Source organism: Muscardinus avellanarius, assembly GCF_963383645.1.
Source record: "Muscardinus avellanarius genome assembly, chromosome: X".
NCBI lineage: Eukaryota > Metazoa > Chordata > Mammalia > Rodentia > Gliridae > Muscardinus > Muscardinus avellanarius.
In genome coordinates this window covers 102,092,858-102,115,322 of record NC_137792.1, presented here as the reverse complement: position 1 = coordinate 102,115,322, position 22,465 = coordinate 102,092,858, and the positions used below count along the sequence as shown (strand labels likewise).

At 46.1% G+C, this 22,465-nt stretch overlaps 1 protein-coding gene across 3 annotated transcripts in view; it reads right to left on the bottom strand.

Moving 5' to 3' along the window:
• Nucleotides 1-10,473: 10,473 nt before the first annotated feature.
• Nucleotides 10,474-22,465, bottom strand: part of LOC308278682 (glycine receptor subunit alpha-4) — a gene marked incomplete at both ends in the record, with an annotated part of 31,844 nt that continues 19,852 nt past the window's right edge. For 2 of the 3 annotated variants that reach the window (XM_080718609.1, XM_080718607.1), the window contains 2 exons: nucleotides 13,014-13,304; nucleotides 19,722-19,871. In XM_080718609.1, the coding sequence (XP_080574735.1) occupies nucleotides 13,014-13,304; nucleotides 19,722-19,871 (441 nt within the window). Of the gene's footprint in view, nucleotides 10,549-13,013; nucleotides 13,305-19,721; nucleotides 19,872-22,465 lie in introns of those variants that run through there. The other variant, XM_080718608.1, reaches the window with a different exon arrangement.

The following is a 22,465-nucleotide window of genomic DNA, read 5'->3' as shown; positions in this document are numbered from 1 at the left end:
TAAAACAAAAAATAAAAATTTAGTGAGATCCTGTTTCCAAACAAATATATAAAAATAGATTTGGGAGTGTAGCTCAGAGATAGAAGGCCCCTGCGTTCCATCCCCAGTGCAAAAAAAAAAAAAAAAATTAAATAGGGCCTTACTAGGTTTCTGGAAGTCTTGCTAAATTGCTAAGGCTGTCCTTAAACCTGCCTATCATTTTTCTCTGCCCTATCATCTTTTCTCAGCCTCCCAAATACTGGGATTGCAGGCATGTGTCACCAGGCCTGACTCTACGATATTTTTAAGAGGAAAAAATGTTAAAAGTATTTCGTCAAGTCAGGTATGGTGGTACATACCTATATAATCCTAGCTTTCAGGAAACTGGAGCAGGAGGATCACAAGTTCAAGGCCATCCTCAGCAACTTATTGAAATCATCTCAAAATCAATTTTTTTATGATACTAGGGATTGAGCCCAGGGGTATTCTACCTCAAAGCGATATAGTCCCAGCCCTATTCTATTTTTTTTGAAACCAGGTCAAGCTAAGTTACTCAGGTTGGCCTTAAACCTATAATCCACATGTCTTGGCCTCCCAAGTTCTGAGATTATAGGCATGCACCACCGTGCTTGGCTGAAAGTTTAAAAAAATCAAAAAGGGCTGGGGAGATCCTGGCATGGTGGCACATGCTTGTAATCCCAATACTTAGGAGGCTGAGACAGGAGGATCGCAGGTTCACAGCCAGCCTCAGCTACTTAGACCCTCTGTAACTTAGGATACCTTGTTTCATAATAAAGAATAAAAATAGGACTGGGGGTGTAGTTCCCATCTTTAGTACAGCAAAATAAAATAAAATATAGATTAAAAATAGGGCTGGGAGTATAGCTCAGAGGTAGAATGCCCCTGGGTTCAATCTCCAGTACTGCAAAAGAAAAAAAAAAATAGGGGCTGAGGATGTAGCTAAGTGGTAGAGTTTCCCTAGGTTCACCCCCCAGAACTACACACACAAAAGTGCTTCGTTAGTCCTGGAGAAGAGAACAGAAAGGGGTTTCTCCTTAGAAGAACACTTATGAGCCAAAGGATTGTGTGAAACATACACCTTTTTTTTTGAGGGGGAGTCTGGGGATGGAACCCAGGTGCATTCGACTTCCGAGGTACAACTCCTGCCCTATTTTTTATTCTTTATTTTGAAACAGGGTCTCTCTCTCTCTCTCTCTCTCTCTCTCTCTCTCTCTCTCTCTCTCTTTTTTTCTTTTTTGTGGGTATGGGGATGGAACCTAGGGGCATTTGACCTCCGGGCTATACCCCCTGCCCTGTTTTTTATTCTTTTTTTTTTTTTTTTGGTGGTACTTGGGGTGGAACCCAGGGGCTTTCTACCTCTGGGCTATACTCCCAGACCTTTTTTATATTTTATATGGAAACAGGGTCTCACTAAGTTGCTGAGAGCCTCACTAAGTAGCTGAGGCTGGCTTCGAGCCCGTGCGATCCTTCTGTCTCAGCCTCCCAAGAGCGGGGATTACAAGCATGCGCCACCACACCCAGCTTTTATTCTTTATTTTGAAACAGGGTCTCACTAAGTTGCAGAGGACCTCACTAAGTAGCTGAGGCTGGCCACGAACTGCGATCCTCAGGTCTCAGCCTCCCGAATGCTGGGATTACAAGCGTGTACCACCACGCCCGGCTGAAACAGGGTCTCACTAAGTTGCGGAGGGGCTTACTAAATAGCTGAGGCTGTCTGCGAACCGTGATCCTCCTGTTTCAGCCGCCCGAATGCTAGGATTCCAAGCGTTTGCCACCAAGCCCAGCTCACACCTTTTGATAGAGATGGATCATGTAAAAATTTGAGAAGGGGAAATTTGAGCTTGAGAAAGTCTCTTCACCACAAATTCTGTGAAGGTCTCCACAGGAGAATTTCTTCCTGCCTGCAGGACCCTCCACCAGACTTTTAAGAATTTTCACTATAATGCACTGCTGTTAGTGGACAAAATGTCTCATATCCCTCGGGCATTCAGGAGTGGACAGAGGTTAAAAATGCAGAAAGAGGCCTCAGCTAATTGGTGAAAGTTGAGGAAGCCAGCAGGCAGAGAAGCACAGATAAAGGGAACCTGGGATAAGAGATAGCCCCACATACCTAGGAGTGTAATGGGGCTTCGTATTCACCCCAGGTGAGTGCTGTGGGGAGTGGGGGCAAAGCTGCTAAGAAGGGAGGGCCGTGAAGCAGAATTTGTGAGAGAGGTCCTCGTGGACCTCACCAGTGTTCTTAGAAGATGCCGTGTCCCCTCCGGGATGCACACTTGCGCATGCACACACACGCATACACACTTTTAAAGACATGGAACCTGACTGTTCAGCTTTGAAAGGCAGGTCCGACAAAGTGTACGTTGGAACTGTGGTTTCGTTCTGTTTTGTTGTTGTTGCGTTTTTACCACGTGGCTGAGCAAACGAGAGTGTCCATACACTGCCAGGAGCGAGCAGATAGGGTTGAAGATGTGGGACTCTCGCGGGGTGTGGGGACCTCAAGAGACATATTCTTTCAAGGCCCTGCGGTTGAGTTAAAATGGTTTGAAAGTGAGAACAGAGAAGACAGCAAGAGCAGTTCCCAAAAGGTACAAAGCCGAGATTCACCCGGCTGCTCCCAGGCCAGAGTTGGGGGGGGGTGCGTCAGTGGGACCCAGGCGGGTACAACCAGTTTCAATAGAGCTGGTCTGTGAAACTTGGCTGAGAGGACAGAGGAAGATTGATGTTCGCCCCACAGTGGGGCTGTCAGCTGTGCTCACCACCTCACCAGGCTCCCAGCTGTAAACAAAAGTCCTGGCCCTTCATGGCACTGCAGAGCCGTCCAGGCTGGCGTAAGTCTCTGAGGACAGCTAGACCATTTTCTCATTCTGGCTGACAACCAGGAGACAGAAGAAACAATAGGAGGTGGTGGCAGAGGCGGAGTGGCAAGGGCCCGGGCAGCGGTGATCGGTGGGAAGGAGCTGCCCATTCCAGATCGCAGGTCTTTGGACGCGACTAGTAGAAATCTTTTTGGGAAAGCAGACCCCTTTCCTTGGGTCAGCTGCACAGATAGTAGATGACGAAAGGAGGAATACAGAAAGTCAAGTGCCTTGCTTGTGCATTAACTCACTCACGCGGGGCGTACATTATGTGTCCATTACTGTGCTAAGTAGCCTGGGCGATGCTGAAGTTGTAGAAGACAGCTTGTACAGTCAAGGGTCTTAGGGAGAGTTTGGGAATGTGTGTAAAGCTCAGTAGCAACACCAAATAGATCTTTAAATGCTGCGGGACAAACACGGAGCAGGAGTTTAGATGCAGCGGTAATAAGTGGGCTGTGAGAGGACCACGGAAAGATAGAGGCGGTTTGTGTAGGAAGAAAAGGTACAAGACATTCCGGGACAGGACCAAAGAATTAGTAAAAAGGAGACCAGTTTTGGCTAAAGCAAAAGGTCAATGTGCCAGATTCTGTTCACTCCTCAAGCTTCTCACCAAGGCTGCCGCACTTTTGTTCCTCTCTTTAGATGTTACTTCCCTGAACTCTAGGACCACATCGTCTTACTTTTTGTTCCCATAGCAACTCACGACTACCCCCCTTCCAATATACTATCATTTTCACCTGATGAGCTCCTCTAGTCTCCCTACAGTTTTCTTCTCTACAGTACAGTCAGATTTTTTTTTTTGCAAAACGCAAATCTGTTCCTTTACCTCTTTTTAAAAAACTCTCCTAGTCCCCATATCTTCCTTCTTCTTTGCCTCCCTGATCCTTTGTGTTTCTTTTCTTCTTACTTTTCCTTTGAGTTACTTTTTCGTGGTACTGGAGGCTGAACCTAGGGGCATTCTACCTCTGAGCTACACCCCCAGCCCTTTTTGCTTTCAAACAGGGTATCACTGAGTTACTGCAGGCTGGGCTAGAACCTGCCATCCTCCTGTCTCAGTCTCCTAAATACTGGAATTACAGGTGTGCATTGTGTCACTGGCCCCAGTTTCAGGTCACCCCTTAATTGCCTTAGTCTCACGAAGCCTTTCGTGATATCCTCTTTTCAACTTGACCGTAAACAGGTCAAGTCGTCCTCTTACGTATTTCTGCAATACTTGTTCATTTTTACCATTTTATTCTTCTCCAACAATTTAGTGCAAGTTTCTCTCCTCGTCCAGAATACGAATCCCCTGAATACAAGAGATGTTTCTTCTTCACCTGTATCCCCTCTATTTGTACAGTGCTTGGCATGTTGTGGTAGGTACTGCACAAAAATTTGTGATTGAACCCAAAGGAGACGAGGAGATATTGGTAGGTGGAAGCCAACCTAAAGGATTAATCTTATACCCGTAGGGAAAGAGAAGCCTTTAAAAGTCTTCTTTGATGGGAAGAAGAAATCATGAAAGAATGCTGACTTTTATTTTTTTCTTTTTTGGTGGTGCTGAATCAAACTGTGTGTGTGTGTGTGTGTGTGTGTGTGTGTGTGTGTGTGTGTTCCTGAGGGTGGAACCCAGGGGCTTATCTACCTCCAGGCTATCCTCCCAGACATATTTTTATACTTTATTTGGAAACAGGGCCTCACTAAGTAGCTGAGGTTGGCTTCGAACCTGCGTGATCCTCCTGTCTCAGCCTCCCAAACTCTGGGATTACAAGTGTGCGACACCATGCCTGGCTTAAACCTGGGGTTTTATACATGCTAGGTAGGTGTGGTTTTTTTTTTTTTTGGTATTGAGGATAAACCCAGGGGTATTCTATCTCTTGAGCCCCCCCAGCCAATTTAATTGTTTTTATTTTTAAACAGTCTCGCTAAGTTACTAAGGCTGTCCTTGAACTTGTGATCTTCCTGTCTCAGCCTCTCAAGTACTGGGATTACAGGCATATGCCAACAGATCCAATATAGGCAAGAGCTTTCCCATTTAGCGACATCCCAGCCATTAGAGAACACTGACCTTCTGAGTAAGCAAAGCCAAACAAAATCAGACAAAGGAGCCAGGCATGGTGGCACACGCTTGTAATCCCAGCTTGTAATTCCCAGCTGGGAAAGCCTCAGCTACTACTTAGTGAGGCCCTCTGCAACTTAGTGAGACCATGTTTCAAAACAAAGAGTATAAAACAGGGCTGGGGATATAGCTCAGAGGTAGAATCCCCAGTACCACCAAAAAAAAAAAAAAAAAAAAATCAAAACCCAGAGAATGCCAACCTCTGCTTACCATAGACCCTTGTCTCCCAGTTATCTGTGGATTTATGTCCCCCACGGTTCCTCCCACTGCTCCCTCATCCAAACGCACAGGAAAACTTACTCATTGGCCCTCTTATCCACAGTGATTTGACAGTATGGCCAAATGCACACACTTCCCCATGTGCAGTGCGGCTGGCATTTATCACCCACCTCCACTGTTCCAAGCATGGGACTCATGGCTGCAGATGGAGACCTTCTCCTGCCTTAAACTGATCACCCAACCCGTGGCTTCAGATGCCTGCTGAAGGTCTTTGCCTTACCTGGGCAAAGTGAGGAAGCGAGGAAGACTTTTCAGGGTACTAGAGCCTATAAAGGGCCTCAATCTCCAGAGTAGACTCCATAAAACTGGGAACTCAGACTCAGAGAATGGATGCTGATGCCAGTTTATGCCAGACTTTTTCCCTTCTACGCACAGGCTAAATGACAGAGTGGGGAAGGTCTTAAAGGCTGTTTATGTAAATAGGCCATCAAAAGTGAAGCAAGGTGGTGGAACTCCAGGAATGACAGGAACAGGAACTGGATTTCCTAATGTAGAGAAGCTGCCCTATACTCTGGGGTGGGGCATGGGGGGGCTGAGCAAGAAGATAGCTAAGAAAGCTTCCAAAGGCGATCGGAATCTCATGTTGGGGTATTGGTTTCTTTTCATTTCTGATTCAGGTCCTAGGGGGTTAGGAGAGCAAAAGATGTCAGAGAGGCAGAGCACATCCACCCCATTCACACCTCCCAGCCCCGCCCACAGGAAGGGCAAAGGGGAGAAACACTATTTTGTATCTAAAATCCTACTGGATGCCTCTTGGATGAAGAATGACATCAGGCCAGGCGTGGTGCTTGCACGCTTGTAATCTCAGTACTTGAGAGGCTGAGACAGGAGGATCGTGGTTTGTTGACAGTCTCAGCTACTTAAGTGAGGCCCTTTTGCAACTCAGTGAGACCCTTTTTCAAAATCAAGAATAAGAAAAATAGGGCTGGGAGTGTAGCTTGGAGGTAGATTGCCCCTGGGTTCCATCCCCAGTACTGAAAAAGAAACCAAAACATCAGACTTGGTATCGGTGACACTTGAAAGATATATTCATTAGTTTCAGTTCTCTTCTGCTTTGAATCCACCAGGATATTAGGGAGGGAGACTATGTAAGTGGCAGATAGAAATGAATGAAATTAATTCCTGTGATTTCATTGTTCTCTATTTGGTGGTTTTAGGTGTAGAAGGCTCATAATCCTGGAATTTGAAATCCCAGTGAGATAGGACAGGCAGGGCCAACTCTAAAGTCAGAGTAAAAAAAAATCAATAGAGTTTATTTCCTAGAACGATAATGCCATATTAACAAAACAAAACTGTATCATCTCCTTCCTTAAAGGACTATTCTGAAGCTTATGCCAATCAAATGATAATAACAGGTTATATTTCTACTAGGGAAAGGCTAAAAGAAAATAAATTTATGGAATTCAGGCTGGGTGCAGTGGAGCATGCTTGTAATGCTAGTATTTGGGAGGCAAAGACAGGAGGATCACAGGTTTGAGGTCATCCTCAGCAACTGAGCAAGACCTTGTTTTTAAATAAGTAAACAAAGGGGCTGGGGAGCTGGCTGTGCTAGTCCGTGACTGTAGTCTCAGTCAGCACTTGGGAGGCTGAGATTGATTGAGTAGGGAGATTGAGTAGGATTGCAGGTTTGAGGCTAGCCTCAGCAACTGAGACTTTGTTTCAAAGTAAAAAATTAGGCCTGGGGGTATATCTTAGAGGTGCAACATTCCTGGGTTCAACCCCCAGTACCACAAATAAAGGGAAACGGGTTGTACCTTGGAGGTAGAATGCCCCTAGGTTCAATCCCTAGTACCAAATTTGTTAGTTAATTAAATTATGTGATTCCTATATTCACAAATAAGTTGGTGATGAATATCTGGAGTGGAAGCTCAGCATGACTGGTTTTGCACCTGTAATATTAGCCTAGTTTTTGTCAGAAATTTTGCTACCCTCTTTTTATAGGGACTGTGGAATCTAATCATAACAAAGTCAGTGTTTAAAGTCAGTGTTTTCTCATGATTTCTTCACATAATTGGAAACTTTTATTTTGTATTTTTGGCAGTACTGAGGATGGAACCCAGGGGCATTCTACCTCCCAGCTACAATCCCAGCCCTATTTTTTTTTTATTCTTTATTTTGAAACAGAGTCTCACTGAATTGCAAAGGGCCTCACTAAGTAGCTGAGGCTGTCTGCGAACTGCGATCCTCCCTTCTCAGCCTCCCGAATGCTGGGATTACAAGCTTGCGCCACCAACACCCAGCTTATTTGGAAACTTTTAAAGGATGGGTTTGGGAGGGTTACTATGTACAGAATCTTTCCAAGACTTCAAATGGCCCTTCATAGAAGGAAACTGAGGCTGAAGGAGGGAAAGTCATTTCCCAAGAAACTTATCTAGTAAGTACTGAAATTGTAATTCAAACCCAGGCACTGTCTGGTACCAGAGGCCCCACACTGTCATAATACCACACTGTCACAAATAGAAGCTATTAAAACAGAAAATATGTGAGCATGGGCCGTGGCGGCACACGTCTGTAATCCTAGCACTTGGGAGGCTGAGACAGGAGGATCATATGCTTGAGGCCACCTCAGCAACTTAGTGTCTCCTCCCCCAACAATTTAGCGAGGCCCTGTTTCCAAAGAAAAATAAAATAGGGCTGGGGTTTGTAGCTCAGAGGTGGAATGGGTTCAAACCCCAGTACTAAAAAAAAGGAAAGAAAATAAAAATATGTATGTTTTTTTTTTAGATCCAGCTCTGTAAGGTAAAATGTTCCCTAGATGTAGGTGGTGGTAAGAATTTGCCCTTTGCTCTTTTGGGGGGCGGGGTGGGCTGATAGAGAAAGCAAGTGCTTTATAGTCACTTGGTGAAAGCAGAGGCTATAAAAAGCAGCCACTCTGGAGGGGTGGCGAAGGGCAGTCGGCTTCTCACGTGACTTCTTCAGGTGGCTCGATGGCAGCCCGCTTTCTTCGTCATTCTTTCACAGAGAGGCCGTCTGTGAGGGTGCTTTGGCTCCGATGTCCTCCTTCCCGGCCTGATATTTGCCAACAAGCTGTTCCAGTGCCACCAGCCTGCATTTGTGGACTGTAAACACTCACACTTGTGAAGTGTGATGGAGCCGAGTGTGAAGCTGCCAAGAACAGCTTCGCCGCCATCCTTTCAGAGGTGATCGTCTGTCCAGCAAGGACGTGTGCGGCAGGGGACGCGGATGGTCGTGGTATCAAAATCCCCGCTACACACTCGCGTTCCACAGCCAGTTTTAGTCTGCGGATGGGTTTTCTGTTTTTTGAAACACACCTTGACACTAGTCTTTGTAGGTGGACTATTGCTGTTTAATCAGTGCATTATCACTCTTTATTCGGTGATGCAATTTATCAAGTTTTCCTGTCATAAACACTGTTTTCTTTCTACCCAAAGACCAGCTTCATTCTTTCTCTGTGTGTCCATGTGTGCGGAATCTGTATGATTTTGTAAGATTTCTTCCAGGAATATTTTCCTGTGGTCAATAAAATAATGGAAAGACAATGAACAGAATGTGCCATATGACAAGGCCAGTGGGAAGTCATGCTTTTATTCTGTACACACGCAGAGTATTGCTAGATACCAGGAGCTCCGTGGCAATAACGAGTTATATAAGATACAGTCTCTACCCTCAAAGAGCTTATCCTAGCCAGGCACAGTGGCACACACCTGTAATCCCAGTATTAGGGAGGCTCAGATAGGAGGATCAAAGGTTTGAGGCCAGCCTCAGCAACCCAGTGAGATTCTCAGTAATTTAGTGAGACCCTTTTCAAATTATAAAGGGCTAGGGGTGTAGTTTAGAGGTAGAATGCCCCTGGGTTCAGTCTCCAGTGCCAAGAAAAAAAAAAAAAACCTTCTACGTTCCTTCCACTGAACCAGTGATAATACTACCTGGCTTTCCCTTGCCCCGCTGATTTCTCGCCATCAACAGAGCAGCCTAAGAAGATCATCAATCCCAGCAGAGTAAGTCCAATTTAAGATTTTGGTAGCCGGAAATGAAGAAATAAGAATAGTTATGATATTAATAATAGTAAATTGAAAGTGGAGGGACAAGTGAGGATGCATATAAAATTCCCAGGAGGTGATATGTTCTGGACACACACTGGGTATTTGCATGACTCAATGCAAAGAAAAAATAGGTTCAAGTCAACCTTTCAAACAGAAGAGTGCCAGCCGGGCGTGGCGGCGCACGCTTGTAATCCCAGCGCTTGGGGGGCTGAGACAGGAGGATCGCGCAGGTTCGAAGCCAGCCTCAGCCACTTAGTGAAACTCTCAGCAACTCAGTGAGACCGTTTCCAAATAAAATATAAAATGGGTCTGTGAGTATATCCTGGAGGTAGAAAGCTTCTGGGTTCCACCCCCAGTACCACCAAATAAATAAATAAACAAACAAACAAAGAGAAGAGTGCTTGTTCTTTGGTGATAGGTGGGGGAAAAACCTTGTGGGAGAAAGGCAAAGGAATACATTTGATTCACTGCCCTCCTTCCGCATAGGGAGCTCTTTTGCTTTGCCTGTAAATTCTGACAGAGCAAGAGGCCCTACTACTACTGGATTAGAGGGAAAGAATACAGACCACCGGTTTTTCAACGAGCAGAGCAAGCTGAGGGGATAGAGGTGCTGGTAGCCTTAACAACAACTGAATGCATAAAGCCCTTTCTCCAGAAAAGTATCTGTATAAAATATTTAACTAGCATTAAATGTTAACAATGGGTTCATGAAAACACCCAAAACGCTTTATTTATGTAGGATGTTTTTTTCCCCCCTTTCAAAATGTCTTAAATTTCAAAATCACTTCACATGTGATCCAGGCAGAAAGTAGTGTGGGTCTCTGGAGGGGCGGAGTACTCCAAGACTGATGGAAAATGGAAGCGAACTCCAAATGAGCCACTTTCCTCGCCTCCTGCTAGCTCACTGTGGTAAGAAGGGTCTAAGCTTATGAACTCCGCGACTGAATGGATCGCTAGAAGCCGGTCACTCTCAGTGAATCCTAGCCCCCCAACCCCCGTACATACGCGAAGAGTAAGGAAAACGAATGCCATTTGCCCCTGATTCTGACGCTATGCATCCCCCTTCTCAGTTTAGGCGCCTCAGTGGGAAGGATAGTACCTTCCACCTGGCTCTGCCTCTGAGTAGCTCTGTGCGCTCCTTTGGGCTATTATGTTGGTACTTTGGCTCCTCTGGCTCCCAGCACCAGCTGATGCCCTAATCTGGGTCCCAGTTGGGCAGGCTCTATTGCTCAGTGCACTAGCTGTCTCCGGGGCATTGTTCTTGAGACTTCCAACAGGGCAGATTTGTGCAGTTGGCCCATCTGGACAAGATCTACAACAAGCAGAGCTCTGTGTAATAAGCTCATCTCCATAGTCCACCCCGCCACCCCCGCCTTCGGGCTGCAGCAGCCTGACACCCCAGCCCCACCATGGAGAGTATCAAAGAGATACTCTCTGCTCCTTTCAAAGGGGTATTGCTTGTGGCCTCTTATTGATTGGCACTACCTGGGCAGAAAGGGAAAACAGGGGCCCTTCTCAATGCGATCTCCCTTTAGCTAGTTTTAAAATTTTGAGTCTTCTTGCCATCACAGCGATAATATTACCAATAAAAACGATTTCAAGAAAAGCTACGATAGTCAACCTAGAATGCTCTCTTCACAATCAAGAGATAGATCAGTGCTGCATGGGGGCTCACACTGATATCCCCACTATTTGGGAGGCTGAGACAGGAGGGTTGTGGGTTTGAGGTCAGCCTCAGCAATGAAGCAAGACCCTGTTTCAAAATATAAAAGGGCTGGGGGTGTAGCTTGGAGGTGGAATGCTCCCAGGCTTAATCCTCGGTACCACACACACACACACACACACACACACACGGAGACCAACAATAGAAGTATCTTTTTGTGTGTGCGTGTGGTAGTGGGGATTGAACCCAGGGGTGTTCCACCTCCAAACTATACTTCCAGCCCTATTGTTTATTCCTTATTTTTGAAACAGGGTCTCACTAAATTGTGAAGGATCTCACTAGCTGAGGCTGGCTTCGAACCTGTGATCTTCCTGTCTCCGCCTCCCAAGTACTGGGGTTACAAGCATGCGCCACCACACCCGGCTTGAGAAATATCTTAGTGAACAGGAAAGAACGGACAAAGTCAATAGAAAAAGAGAAAGAAAGCTGAGCTTTTGGTTTGATTTTAGGATATACTTTGGCCATTAGGTTTATTGACTTACAATTTGGAACACCATGTGGAAAGAGGCAGGGAGGGAAGAAAGAGAGAGGGAGAAATAGAGAGAGGGAGAGAGAGAGAGGTGGGGGAGAGGGAGATTGGACTTATATAATTATTCTAGGTTCAGAGAAAAGGACAAGATGTCTAAGAGATTATTTGAATCACCTCTTCCAGCTGGTAGCTGCACACTTTAACCTTTCCTCTCTCACTTCTGTTCCTCATAGTTGGGTCACTTGAAAGGTCTCAGTGTACCTGGCCCACGCTGCCTTGTGTCTCAGTGGTATGTTAGAGCTGAAACATCCCACATCGAGCCTCTTTGGCACTTCTGGTAGCTTTAACTGACTGTTGTACCTCACTTCTCCTTACTCTAGAAAGAGAAAGGGAAGCAAGAGAAGGATGAAGAAGCAATCTTGATTATGGCCCTCGAATTTATACAACTACCCTGAGGTTAGCTGGGTCAATGTTTGTCCAGGATACGGGTCCTCTATATGCCCAGTTCCACCCAAGGGATTTTGAAGCCCAGTCTATGCTAAACAAAGTTGCATGGCACCATTCATCGCTTAGGAGAAGGAGGTGGAGGAGTAAGCTGTCAGCAGGGGTCTTGGAAAGTAAAGAGACTTAAAGATCAAAAAGAAGAAGCAAAAGACCCATTCAACAGCAGGCTTTTTGAGGACAGCTTCTGTATTCAGTCCTCCTGGCTTCTACTACCTTTGATCCCCTTTTCTCGTGTCTCCTGACATTGGAAAGCCACTTTCTTAAAGAATAAGCCTTTTTCTCTTTTCATGCTACCCAGCAGCCTAACAACCCCTGCCACGTTGCTAGTTAGGGGATAAAACAAATATTTCTGAGACCAGGAAGTTCAAGTGGATCTGGAAAGGGGAGTCTTTTTCTGAGGGTCCAAGGTTCCTGGCCCAATTTTGACGGTGTTAGGCCTCCCAAGAGACCTGAACACCTCTCTTGTTGGGTCGTATGGCCAATGCTCACAGTTCCTCAGTCCAGGGAACCTCTGACTTTCCCATCCCTGATAGAGGAGGGAAACCTGTGCCTTTGCCTTCCTCTCACTGCGAGGAAACCTGACTGGGTCATGCAGGGCAGTGCTTGTGTGTGAGAAAGACTCCTTAGTTGAGCTTGTAGCCTGAGGGACAGAGGGCTGAATCAAGGCCAGGCTTGGGGTGGGAGGTGGCAGAGTGAGGAGTGCTACACCTTAAGATGACAAACACCAGAAACTATTAGCAGTGGCCTGGATATTCTACACTAGAGTAGTGGGAAACAGAGGCGCCCTAGCATATTGGCCCCAGGAATGTGGCCAAACTGTAGTCTCATGAGAAATGGGAGATTATGGAGAAAATCTGGATTAGAGTAGATGAGCCGTCTTTATAAGTACAGCCACCATTGGCACCATGCAGTGTATAGGTCCATGGGGCTTTGGGACTGGTATACTGGTATTCAACTACCAGTCCTTAGCGGGAGGTTGGGAAGGGACTGTCCAAGCCCCTGATGGAGTGAGATGGAGGGGAGAAGTCCATCCAGGAGGAAGCAGGAAGACAGCAGCTGGACGGTATAGCCACCACCCTATTCACAGTGCCTGGTGGATGTCTTCTGACCGTAGCACTTTATAGACAACCCAGTAAAAGATATTAAAGATGAGAAAAGTAAAAGGGAAGACAGCCCGGGAGATGGTGTCGATTCTCTTGGCTCGGTCCACGTAGAGTTTCCGCACGGCTTCTCCCTCTTTTAGGAGAGGAGCTGGAGTTTGGGGAGTATAAATGCTAGGTCCTTCCACTGGGCCTCCATCCCTTCCCTGCAGACAGTGGCCCAGACCATAGCCACGGAAATAAAAGCGGCTTTCTCTTATGATATCTTCCTCCTGGAATGACAAGGAAGAAAGGCAGAGTTTGAGGTCAAGGCTCTTAGGTAGGGGGATACATGAATTCTCACAGATGGTGCAGTATAGGTAAGGTGGCTGGGTACACAGGCCCATGCTTTTTTTTTGTTTGTTTGTTTTGATGGTACTAGGGGTGGGACCCAGAGGCTTTCTACCTCCGAGCTATACTCCCAGACCTGTTTTCTATTTTATTTGGAAACAGGGTTTCACTAAGTTGCCGAGAGCCTCAATAAGTAGCTGAGACTGGCTTTGAACCTGTGCGATCCTCCTGTCTCAGCCTCCCAAGCGCGGGGATTACAAGCGTGCGCCACCACGCCTGGCCAGGCCCATGCTTTTTAAAAAAAATTATTAAAAAAATTTTTTTTGTGTGTGTGGCATTGGGGATTAAACCTAGGGACATTCTACCTCTGATCTACACCCCCAGCCCTATTTTTTTATTCTTTATTTTGAATCAAGTGTCTAACTAAGTTGTGGAGGGTGTTACTAAGTAGCTGAGGCTGTCCGCGAACCACGATCCTCCAGTCTTAGCCTCCCAAATTCTGGGATTACAGCAAGCATGTGCCATCATGCCTGGCTAGGCCCGTGCTTTTTTTTTTTTTTTTTTTTTTTGCGGGTCTGGGGATGGAACCCAGAGGCATTTGACCTCCAAGCTACACCTCCTGCCCTATTTTTTATTCTTATTTTGAAACGGTCTCACTGAGTTGCAGAGGGCCTCACAAGTTGTTGAGGCTGTCCGCGAACCGCGATTCTCCGGTCTCAGCCTCCCAAATGCTGGGATTACAAGCATGCGCCACCATGCCCGTCCAAGGCCCATGCTTTTTGATAACCATAAAACTACACATGAAACAGGTGTATATTAAGCAGCTCTATGTGGTACATATGGTATATATTATGATTCCATTTACAGATAAGCTCCGAGATGCTTTTTTTTTTAAATGCATTGCATAACTTAGAGCCATTTAAAAGCCAGCGAAGGGCTAACCAGTATAAGAGGAACAGCTCATTGTCAAGAACAACAAAGCTATCGGATAGTGAAGCTGAGCTATTTAGACTTGATGCAATTAATGAATTTCAAAAGTTTCAGAATTGGTTCTCCTTATATACAGTATCTTTTTTTTTTTTTTTTTGGCGGGTCTGGGGATGGAACCCAGGGGCATTCAACCTCCGAGCTACAACCCCTGCCCTATTTTTTATTCTTTATTTTGAAACCAGGTCTCACTGAGTTGCGGAGGGCCTCACTAAGTTGCTGAGGCTGTCCACAAACCAAGATCCTCCAGTCTCAGCCTCCCGAATGCTGGGATTACAAGCGTGCGCCACCACGCCCAGCATACAGTATGTTTTAAAAATTATCTTGACATACAGCTGAAAATTCCAAAAGTTTTAAATAACTTAATGGGTTACTCAAAGCAGCGTGAAGCTGATCACTGTGTACTTCTCTCCACATCAGTGCATTTGACGTAGGGATCAGGACATCTAGGGTAACATTTATTACCCAGTGCACATTCCATTCATATCTAATATATGCATAATTATAAACACTTTACAGCGGGGCAGTAAAGTTTATATAAGTACTAAGTAATGTGGCTGACTGCAGAAAGTCTATTGATCCAGTAGTCAGCTGACAACCTTAATTCGCTGCAACACAGCTGGGAGCCAGGAAATAGGGACAGAATGATAGCGGTAAAAGTTGTGGAGATGAGAGAGAATGAATCAAAACCCCTAAGTGATCAATAGCGTTTTACTTACCTCTGAGGCCCTCAGGCCCCCATGCAGAATCTATTTACTCTTATTGTATATTAGACCTAAACCAGCCTAATTTTAGCTACTTCAAAAGGGCTGACTTAAGAAGTATGTCCTTCAAAGATGGTTGTGACTTTAAAAGGTATTGAAGGTTTTGAAGTAAAAGCTTCAGCTGTAAGAAGTCACCTGAGGTAAAACACCTCCTTGTAGGATGGTGCTGACTACTCTCCAGGTGTGTCCAGAACTGAAGGTTCCTGAGACTCAGGTCCTTCAGTGCTAAAATTGGGGAAGTCCAAAGGCAAATCAGTAAGCGTTAGACACCTGAGGTTAGCTACCTGAGGAGGTCAGTATACATTTTAAGACCAAGATAAGTGTATATTGTATGGGTATGACATAAATATAAAAAACACAGATCAGATTTCAAATACTTTGTGCAGTGATAGTGTGTGTGTGTGTGTGTGTGTGTGTGTGTGTGTGTGTGTGTGTGTTTTGCAGGTCTGGAGATGGAACCAAGGGCATTCGACCTCCAAGCTATACCCCCTGCCCTATTTTTAATTCTTTGTTTTGAAACCAGGTCTCACAGAGTTGCATAGGGCCTCACTAAGTACCTGAGGCTGTCCGTGAACCGCGATCCTCCAGTCTCAGCCTCCCAAATGCTGGGATTACAAGTGTGCGCCATCATGCCCAGCTTGCATGTGTGTGTGTTTCACTGGGGATTGAACCCAGGGATGTTCTACCTCCAACCTACACCCCCAACCCTTTTTATTTTGAAACAGGGTCTTGCTAGGTTGCTGAGAATCTCACTAAGTTGCTGAAGCTGCTCTTGAACCTACAATCCTCCTGTCTCAGTCTCCCAAGTAGTGGGATTATAGGCGTGAGCCACCATGCCCAGGTTCTTAGTAACTCTTCATTATACATCATCAGAGGCTGACTTGTCATGAGAGCAGGCCTGCTGGTAGGCATGGCATTGGTCTTGTATACTTCTGTATCCCTTGTTCAGTGCCCATTCCTGTGCTTGGAACCCGATAGGCACTCAGTAGTTACCTGTTAAATGAATGAATGGACTGATGAGCCATAGGATTCAGAATATAGGGAAGGAATGGATTTTTGTTCTGGTACAGCCAGCATCCTTTCAAGGTCTCAAACCGAAGAATCTACTCAGAAGAGACTCTCATTCAGTTACAAAGTACTTGGCAGGAAAAAAATGATTCCATGCTGCCCCACCCTGCACAATGGCCTGCTGCTCTTTGGCCTCTAGAAAGGCAGTAGCGATTTTGGAATTGGAAGGGATCTAAGCCGGCCACTGTAGCACACGCCTGTCATCCCAATACTTGGGAGGCTGACACAGGAGGATTACAGGCTCCAAGCCAGCCTCAGCAACTTAGCGAGACCCTGTTTCAAAATAAAAAATAAAAATGGCTGGGTGTACAGCTTGGAGGTAGGAGGTCCCTGGGTACCATCCCTAGTACGTAAAAAAAAAAAAACTAAGCCTGCCCACCTGAGAGCTTTGCTGCACTACCTTTGATTTGTTAGGGTCTTTGTGGGTAGGCCAGAGGCAATTGACTATTGAGGCTATACTTCTGCCCTGAATACTTGTAGTAAGTAGGGTGGCCTGGTTCTGTGCTCAAAGTTACTCTCATCATTTCTTTCACCAAGGACCTGGGCTCACCTCGTCTGTACTCTCTAATTCATATCCACACTCTTCCTACAGGGGAGGTTTGGATCTAGCTGTTATTTCTGTTTCTATAGATCTATCTAATTATTTCCTCTTTCTTCCAGTCACAGTCACTCTAAAGGAAATTATTTGGAAAGATTTCCCAGGCTAGAAAAAGCCATTTCATACAAGAGAGAAAATATGGCTTCTATAGTAAGCAGCTTTAGGCTCCTTTTGATTTTAATAGGTGTCTCTTGTAGCTGGAGGGGCCAAAGATGTGTGGCTTGAGATCTATGGGTGAGGAAGCCTGGATTCGGATCTTACTTATATAGGTCAAATTTTGAGGTGTGTGTGTGTGTGTGTGTGTGTGTGTGTGTGTGTGTGTGTGTTAGGTAGGGACAGTGGAGCCTTAAATATCACTTTATGACTTCCATGGCTGTTGAAATAGACCTCTGTTTCCCCTAGATTGCCATAGAGGAAGAGGGCTGAGAAGCTGCAGAGAGAAGATCTTCCAGAACCAACTGGGGAGAGAAGACACAAAGTAGAAGCTGAAGCATGCGGATGGGAAAGAGTGCTGAGTATTGATGTGAGAGAGGCAGGAAGAAAAGAGATGGCAGATGTGGGAGAAATGTGAGCAGGGCTCTGGGATGGAGCTCCTGAGAGGGTGTGGCCGTATTTTGATACTTCTTTCAGCTCCCAAGTTGTTGTCTTGATAACAGCGAGGCATTCTCTTTGTCCACTGTGACAAAGAGCCCTTACCAATCAGACTGAAAAAGTTGGTGGGCTGTATCACACGGCTGCCTGTGTTCATAGCCTGGTGCTAGGGCCTGCTGACGTGGGCAAAAGAGAGCTTCTCCCTCCCCTCTAAATAGTATAAGCCAGCTGAGAAGATAAAGCACGGCGGGGGGGGGGGACTGAACCCTTTTAGATAACATCGTGGAAGGAGACCACTGCATAGTAGAGACGGATGGTTGAGGAGAGATTAGGGAAGCAAAGAATTAAGCCTGGGCTCGGTTAACAGCTGTCTGGATCTTAGAATTCACGCCTATCTTACTCTTGGCTAAGGGCTTCTTGAAAAGCGGAAGGACTCTCCCCCCCGCATAGGTCTCCTTCTCAGACTGAAGATTTCTGCTGGAACAGTAGGGCCCGGGGAGGTGCTAATAAAGGATGAACTCTCCCATCATGCAGTTCAGCCTGCTTGGCGCCCCTACGATTCCTGCCACAGTTCCACTGGAATGGCAATACCTGTAGGAGACTTGAGAAGGGACCTGATGAATGGCCCGGTTAGGTTTTCAGGTTTTATTCACATTCATAATAAGCCTCAGCCCACTTTCAGGCATGCCCCAGAGTCCCAAGCCCCAGGCTGCTGTGAAAACTTAGTAATAATTGGGCACCAGTTATGGCAGACTCCATTATGAGCTCAGAGTCAACCTATATAAGAGCAGGAGGGGGCTGTGGGCTGTTGGGGGCTGGGTGAGTGCAGGGAAGGAAGTGGGACTACTGTCAACTTGGAGCTGCTCTGTGGAAGTTTTTAGAGTGGAGACATCCACATAGGCAGTTTATCTGGGAAAAGGACCCTAGACTGGTTGGTGGCCTGCTCTTCTTTTCCAAGGTAGGCATTGCAAAGGCATCAAAGTCTGTGTGAATCCCTATAAGGCTAAAAATTTGATACTTGTAAATAGGTTTGACCCAAATAAGGAAAGCGTGGGGATAGTTATCTTAGAAAATGGAGCATCCTTTTTTCTTCACCCTCTGACAATTCTATATTTTACCCCAACCCTCCATATGGAAAAGAAAAGGGTTTTAGAGCTTTTGAAAAATGAGTCCTACAAAAGGACATGCAGTTGTGGATGAGTCCGCTAGAGGGCGTGCCGCGCAGGGCCCAAATAAATGACTAAAATGAGGTGAGAACTGGTAAATGTCACAAATCCCCAAATGATAATGATAACAGAGCCTTGCCCTCTGCAGAAAGCTACCTTAGCAAGGGACATGATTCATAGATAAAATTTGATGTGGCTCAAACTGACTAGAGCCAGGATTTTTTTCCCCCTGCGATGGGGATCAAACCCAGGACCACACACATCCTAGGCAATTGCAGTCGCCTCCTGTCCCCCAGAGGTCATTATGCTGGCATGCCCCTGTGGTTGTACAGCCTCGGGATTAGGCAGAAGGCAGAGCAGAACCCCGTGTCTCTGAAGATTAAGCAACCACTATGTAGTTCAGCGTAGGCTTTCCACTTTGCTCATAATAGGAGGCTTGCTTCTGTAAGGGTAGCCCAGGCACCTCTGTTGTCATGACAACATACCTAGCACCTATGTCTGGGCAATGGAGGGTAAACTGCCTCTGTTGTCATGACGACAAGCTTCCTTTTATATTTCCCTAGGTGATCACTCTACTGGAGAAGAAATGGGGTTAACACACAAGAGTGAGGGAGAAGAACAGCTCAAGCCCAACAACTCTGACGTGCCCAATGAAGATCAAGAAGAAATCCAACAACCAGAAGAGGCAAGTAGTGGTCTTTTAATTCCAGCTTAGTTACTGGGACCCTCTCTTATAGTGCTTCCCTAGGAAGGCACCAGCGTCTGACTCTCAAATTCTTAACCACCAGTTAGTGTGGGGTCTCTTCCTTTTGAGTGCAAGGAGAGCCAGGAGCAACCATTGCTATTTTTTTTAAGCAATGCCATATGCACTGACTTGAGATGGTTGTAATACTGGCGAAAATATTTTCAGTGCTTCCTGTGTGCCAGGTGTTGTGCCCAGGCCCTTAATCGATTACTCTACTATACTACCTTATAGAGGTTAATTTCCCATTGGATAGATCAGGGAACAGAAGAAAAAGGGTTAAAGAGCTTAGTTTCACGTGATTGGCCTGCATCAAAAATCCAGGGATCCCGATTGCTTGTGCAGTCTGTCCTCCCTAGGTCTGTCTTGGTTTGTGGGAGGAGTAGCAGGGAGGAAGGACTCCAAAGGAAAAAGGAAGTGGGCCCCTCCCTAGTTGTACTCACCATACGTTGGCGCCTCTGCCTTCTGCGAAGTCGCATGAATTCCTTATGCTGACGGGAGACAAAATTGACAGCAGCATACTCCAGTAGGGCGGCGAACACGAAGAGCAGGCACACAGCCATCCAGATGTCAATTGCCTTCACGTAGGACACCTGTGACAGCCATGAACGGGGCAATCAGCCTTCTCGGAGTCCTCCCAGGGCCTATCCAGTGGATTTCCAGCCCGTATCAATTGCCTGCGGTTCTTCACTTTTATCCTGAACTTCTACTGATTTTTAAAGAAGCGCTTCACAATTTGTCCCACTGGCTGAAGGCCCATGCCAAAGAGATCGGCTTGCCCATCATCCTTCACTTCTCTGCACTCTCCACCCTCCACTTCCATCTGCCTTCTCTCCCTATACTTCTCTTCCTTTCTTACTTTCTTCTTACTGAATTTCTGCTTCTGCTTCTTATTACTGTCGTCACTCTCATCTTCTTCTGATTCTTTTCTTTCAATAAACAGCAAAAATCATGAGCACTGCATTCGTTTGCCCTGTTGTCCTCTTGGGTCCTCACGGCCATGTTGGTGATTGGGCAAGGTTGGCGATCCCCACGTGACACCTGTGAGGAGCTTAAGGCTCGGGGGGGTGGGGTCTTAGCAAAGATTACCCAGTGAGAAGGTGGCACTAGCACTTTGGAGGGTCCAGGTCTCTGATACTTACCTAGGCTGCGGCCTCACTCACAGACGAGGAATTCTTCCTTTCCCTCGTCTACCCATCTTCCCTTGACCCCATGGCTTTTACTGCTCTTTGCAAGAGTCCCTGCAGCTCAGCAGTGAGCTGGGGCCTCATCTCTCACCCTGGACAGGAAAACAGGGCAGGATCCCAAGGGAGCACCACTCACCCCCATCAGGACGCTTCACTAGTTGCAAGGTGTCGTTGGCAGCCACCTCTCTAGTCCCTGGTGCTCTCCACCTGCCTTAGCAGCCCCTAAGTACTTTCCCCTCCTCCTACATTTGGAAAAGTTGAACACTGACTCCTCCTGGAACAGGGTTGCAGCTGAGTGGGGCCAGGGGAAGCCTTACAGAGCTCAATTTTATGAGATCCTTTGACCTCCTTAACCAGATTGACTCACTACCTAGTAGTGAGCTCACCCCACAAGTTTCCCCAGCAGCTGTGGGATTTGTGACGTGTGATTTCCTTCATTTGATTTTGCTATGTTGGGTAGCAAGGGTGCTGTAAATCCCAGGTAAGGAGAAGGCCTCACTGGATAATTCTCTACAATTATTATTTTATTTTATTTTATTGTGGTACTGGGGATTAAACCCAGGGGGTATTCTACCTCTGAGATACATCCCCAGCCCTGTTTAACTTTCTATTTTGAAACAGGGCCTCACTAAATTTCTGAGGCTGGCCTTGAATCTGCAATCCTTCTGTCTTAGCCTCCCAAGTATTGGGATTACAGGTATGTGTCACTATTCCAAGTCCTACCATTTATTTATTTATTTATTTATTTATTTATTTTTATTTATTTATTTTCAGTGTTGGGGATTGAACCCAGGGACTTGCCAATGCTAGGCAGATGACCTACCACTGAGTTACAGCCCTGGGGGTTCTTAACTGGGAAAAACTTTAATTGACCCTCAGGGTCATTTGGCATTTGTTTGAAGACCTTCTTGGTTATACAACTTTGGGATGGTGGTGGCTACTGACATCTAATGAGTAGAGGTCAGGGATGCAGCTAAATATCCTACATGCACAGCTCTTCCCTCCTTCCTCTCTATACCCCCAAATCCCTCATACTCCCCCAAAGAATTATCTGCCCCAGATGGCACTAGTGCTGAGGCTGAGAACCCTTGCTCTACTGCTTTTAGGGCAATTCCACTGAAAGGGTGGTGGCAACCTGACTAGGTATCCCTTAGTGTCCCTACTTTGTCACCTACTAAGAAGGCACCCTATTTTATTCTCCATCTCCCAGTCTGGCTGTGTCCCCAGGGATGTCAAGTTGAAGATCAATGATGACTTAATGACAAAGGAGGATCATGAAGGGCTTTGGACCATCAAAGGAAATGATGCCTTAAATACCAGTAAGAAAGTCTTATTAATGATAAGTACTTTTCAAAAAAACCTTAGAGCTAGATGTAGTGGTGCACACTTGTGATCCCAGTACTTGGGAGGCAGAGACAGGAGGATCACAGGTTTGAGGACAGCCTTGGCAACTTAGCGAGGCCCCCCCCCAAAACTTAGTGAGACCCTGTTTCCAAAGAAGAAACAAAATCTGGTTGGGAGGGTACATCTGGGAGGTAGAATGCCTCTGGGTTCAATCCCCAGTACCAAAAAAGAAAAAAATCAGGAATCCATCCATTTACTATCCTTGCTCTTCTGAGGGATTCTAACAGCTTCCTAAATGGTCTCTCAGCTTCCAATCTGTTCTCCAAAGAGCAGCCAGAGTTTTGTTTACAAAATGTGAATGTGCGCATCTCACTCCCCAGCTTACAACCCTTTGGTGGTTCTCCGTTACCCTGTGCTACGGTCCGTGTTCCACTTACCATAATACCTAGCCTCGGCAGCCTCATCGCGCCCCTTGGAATGTAGGAACTGTCACGGTGAACTATTTCAGTAGTTTTCCAGAAAGGCAATCTTCTCTTCCCTAATCTCTTCTTCGCCTGGATAAAGTTTACTTATCTTTCCGCTTCTACTTATGTATTTGAACCCAGGGGCATTCTATCTCCAAGCTACGCCCCCCAGCCCTTTTGATTTTTTATTTG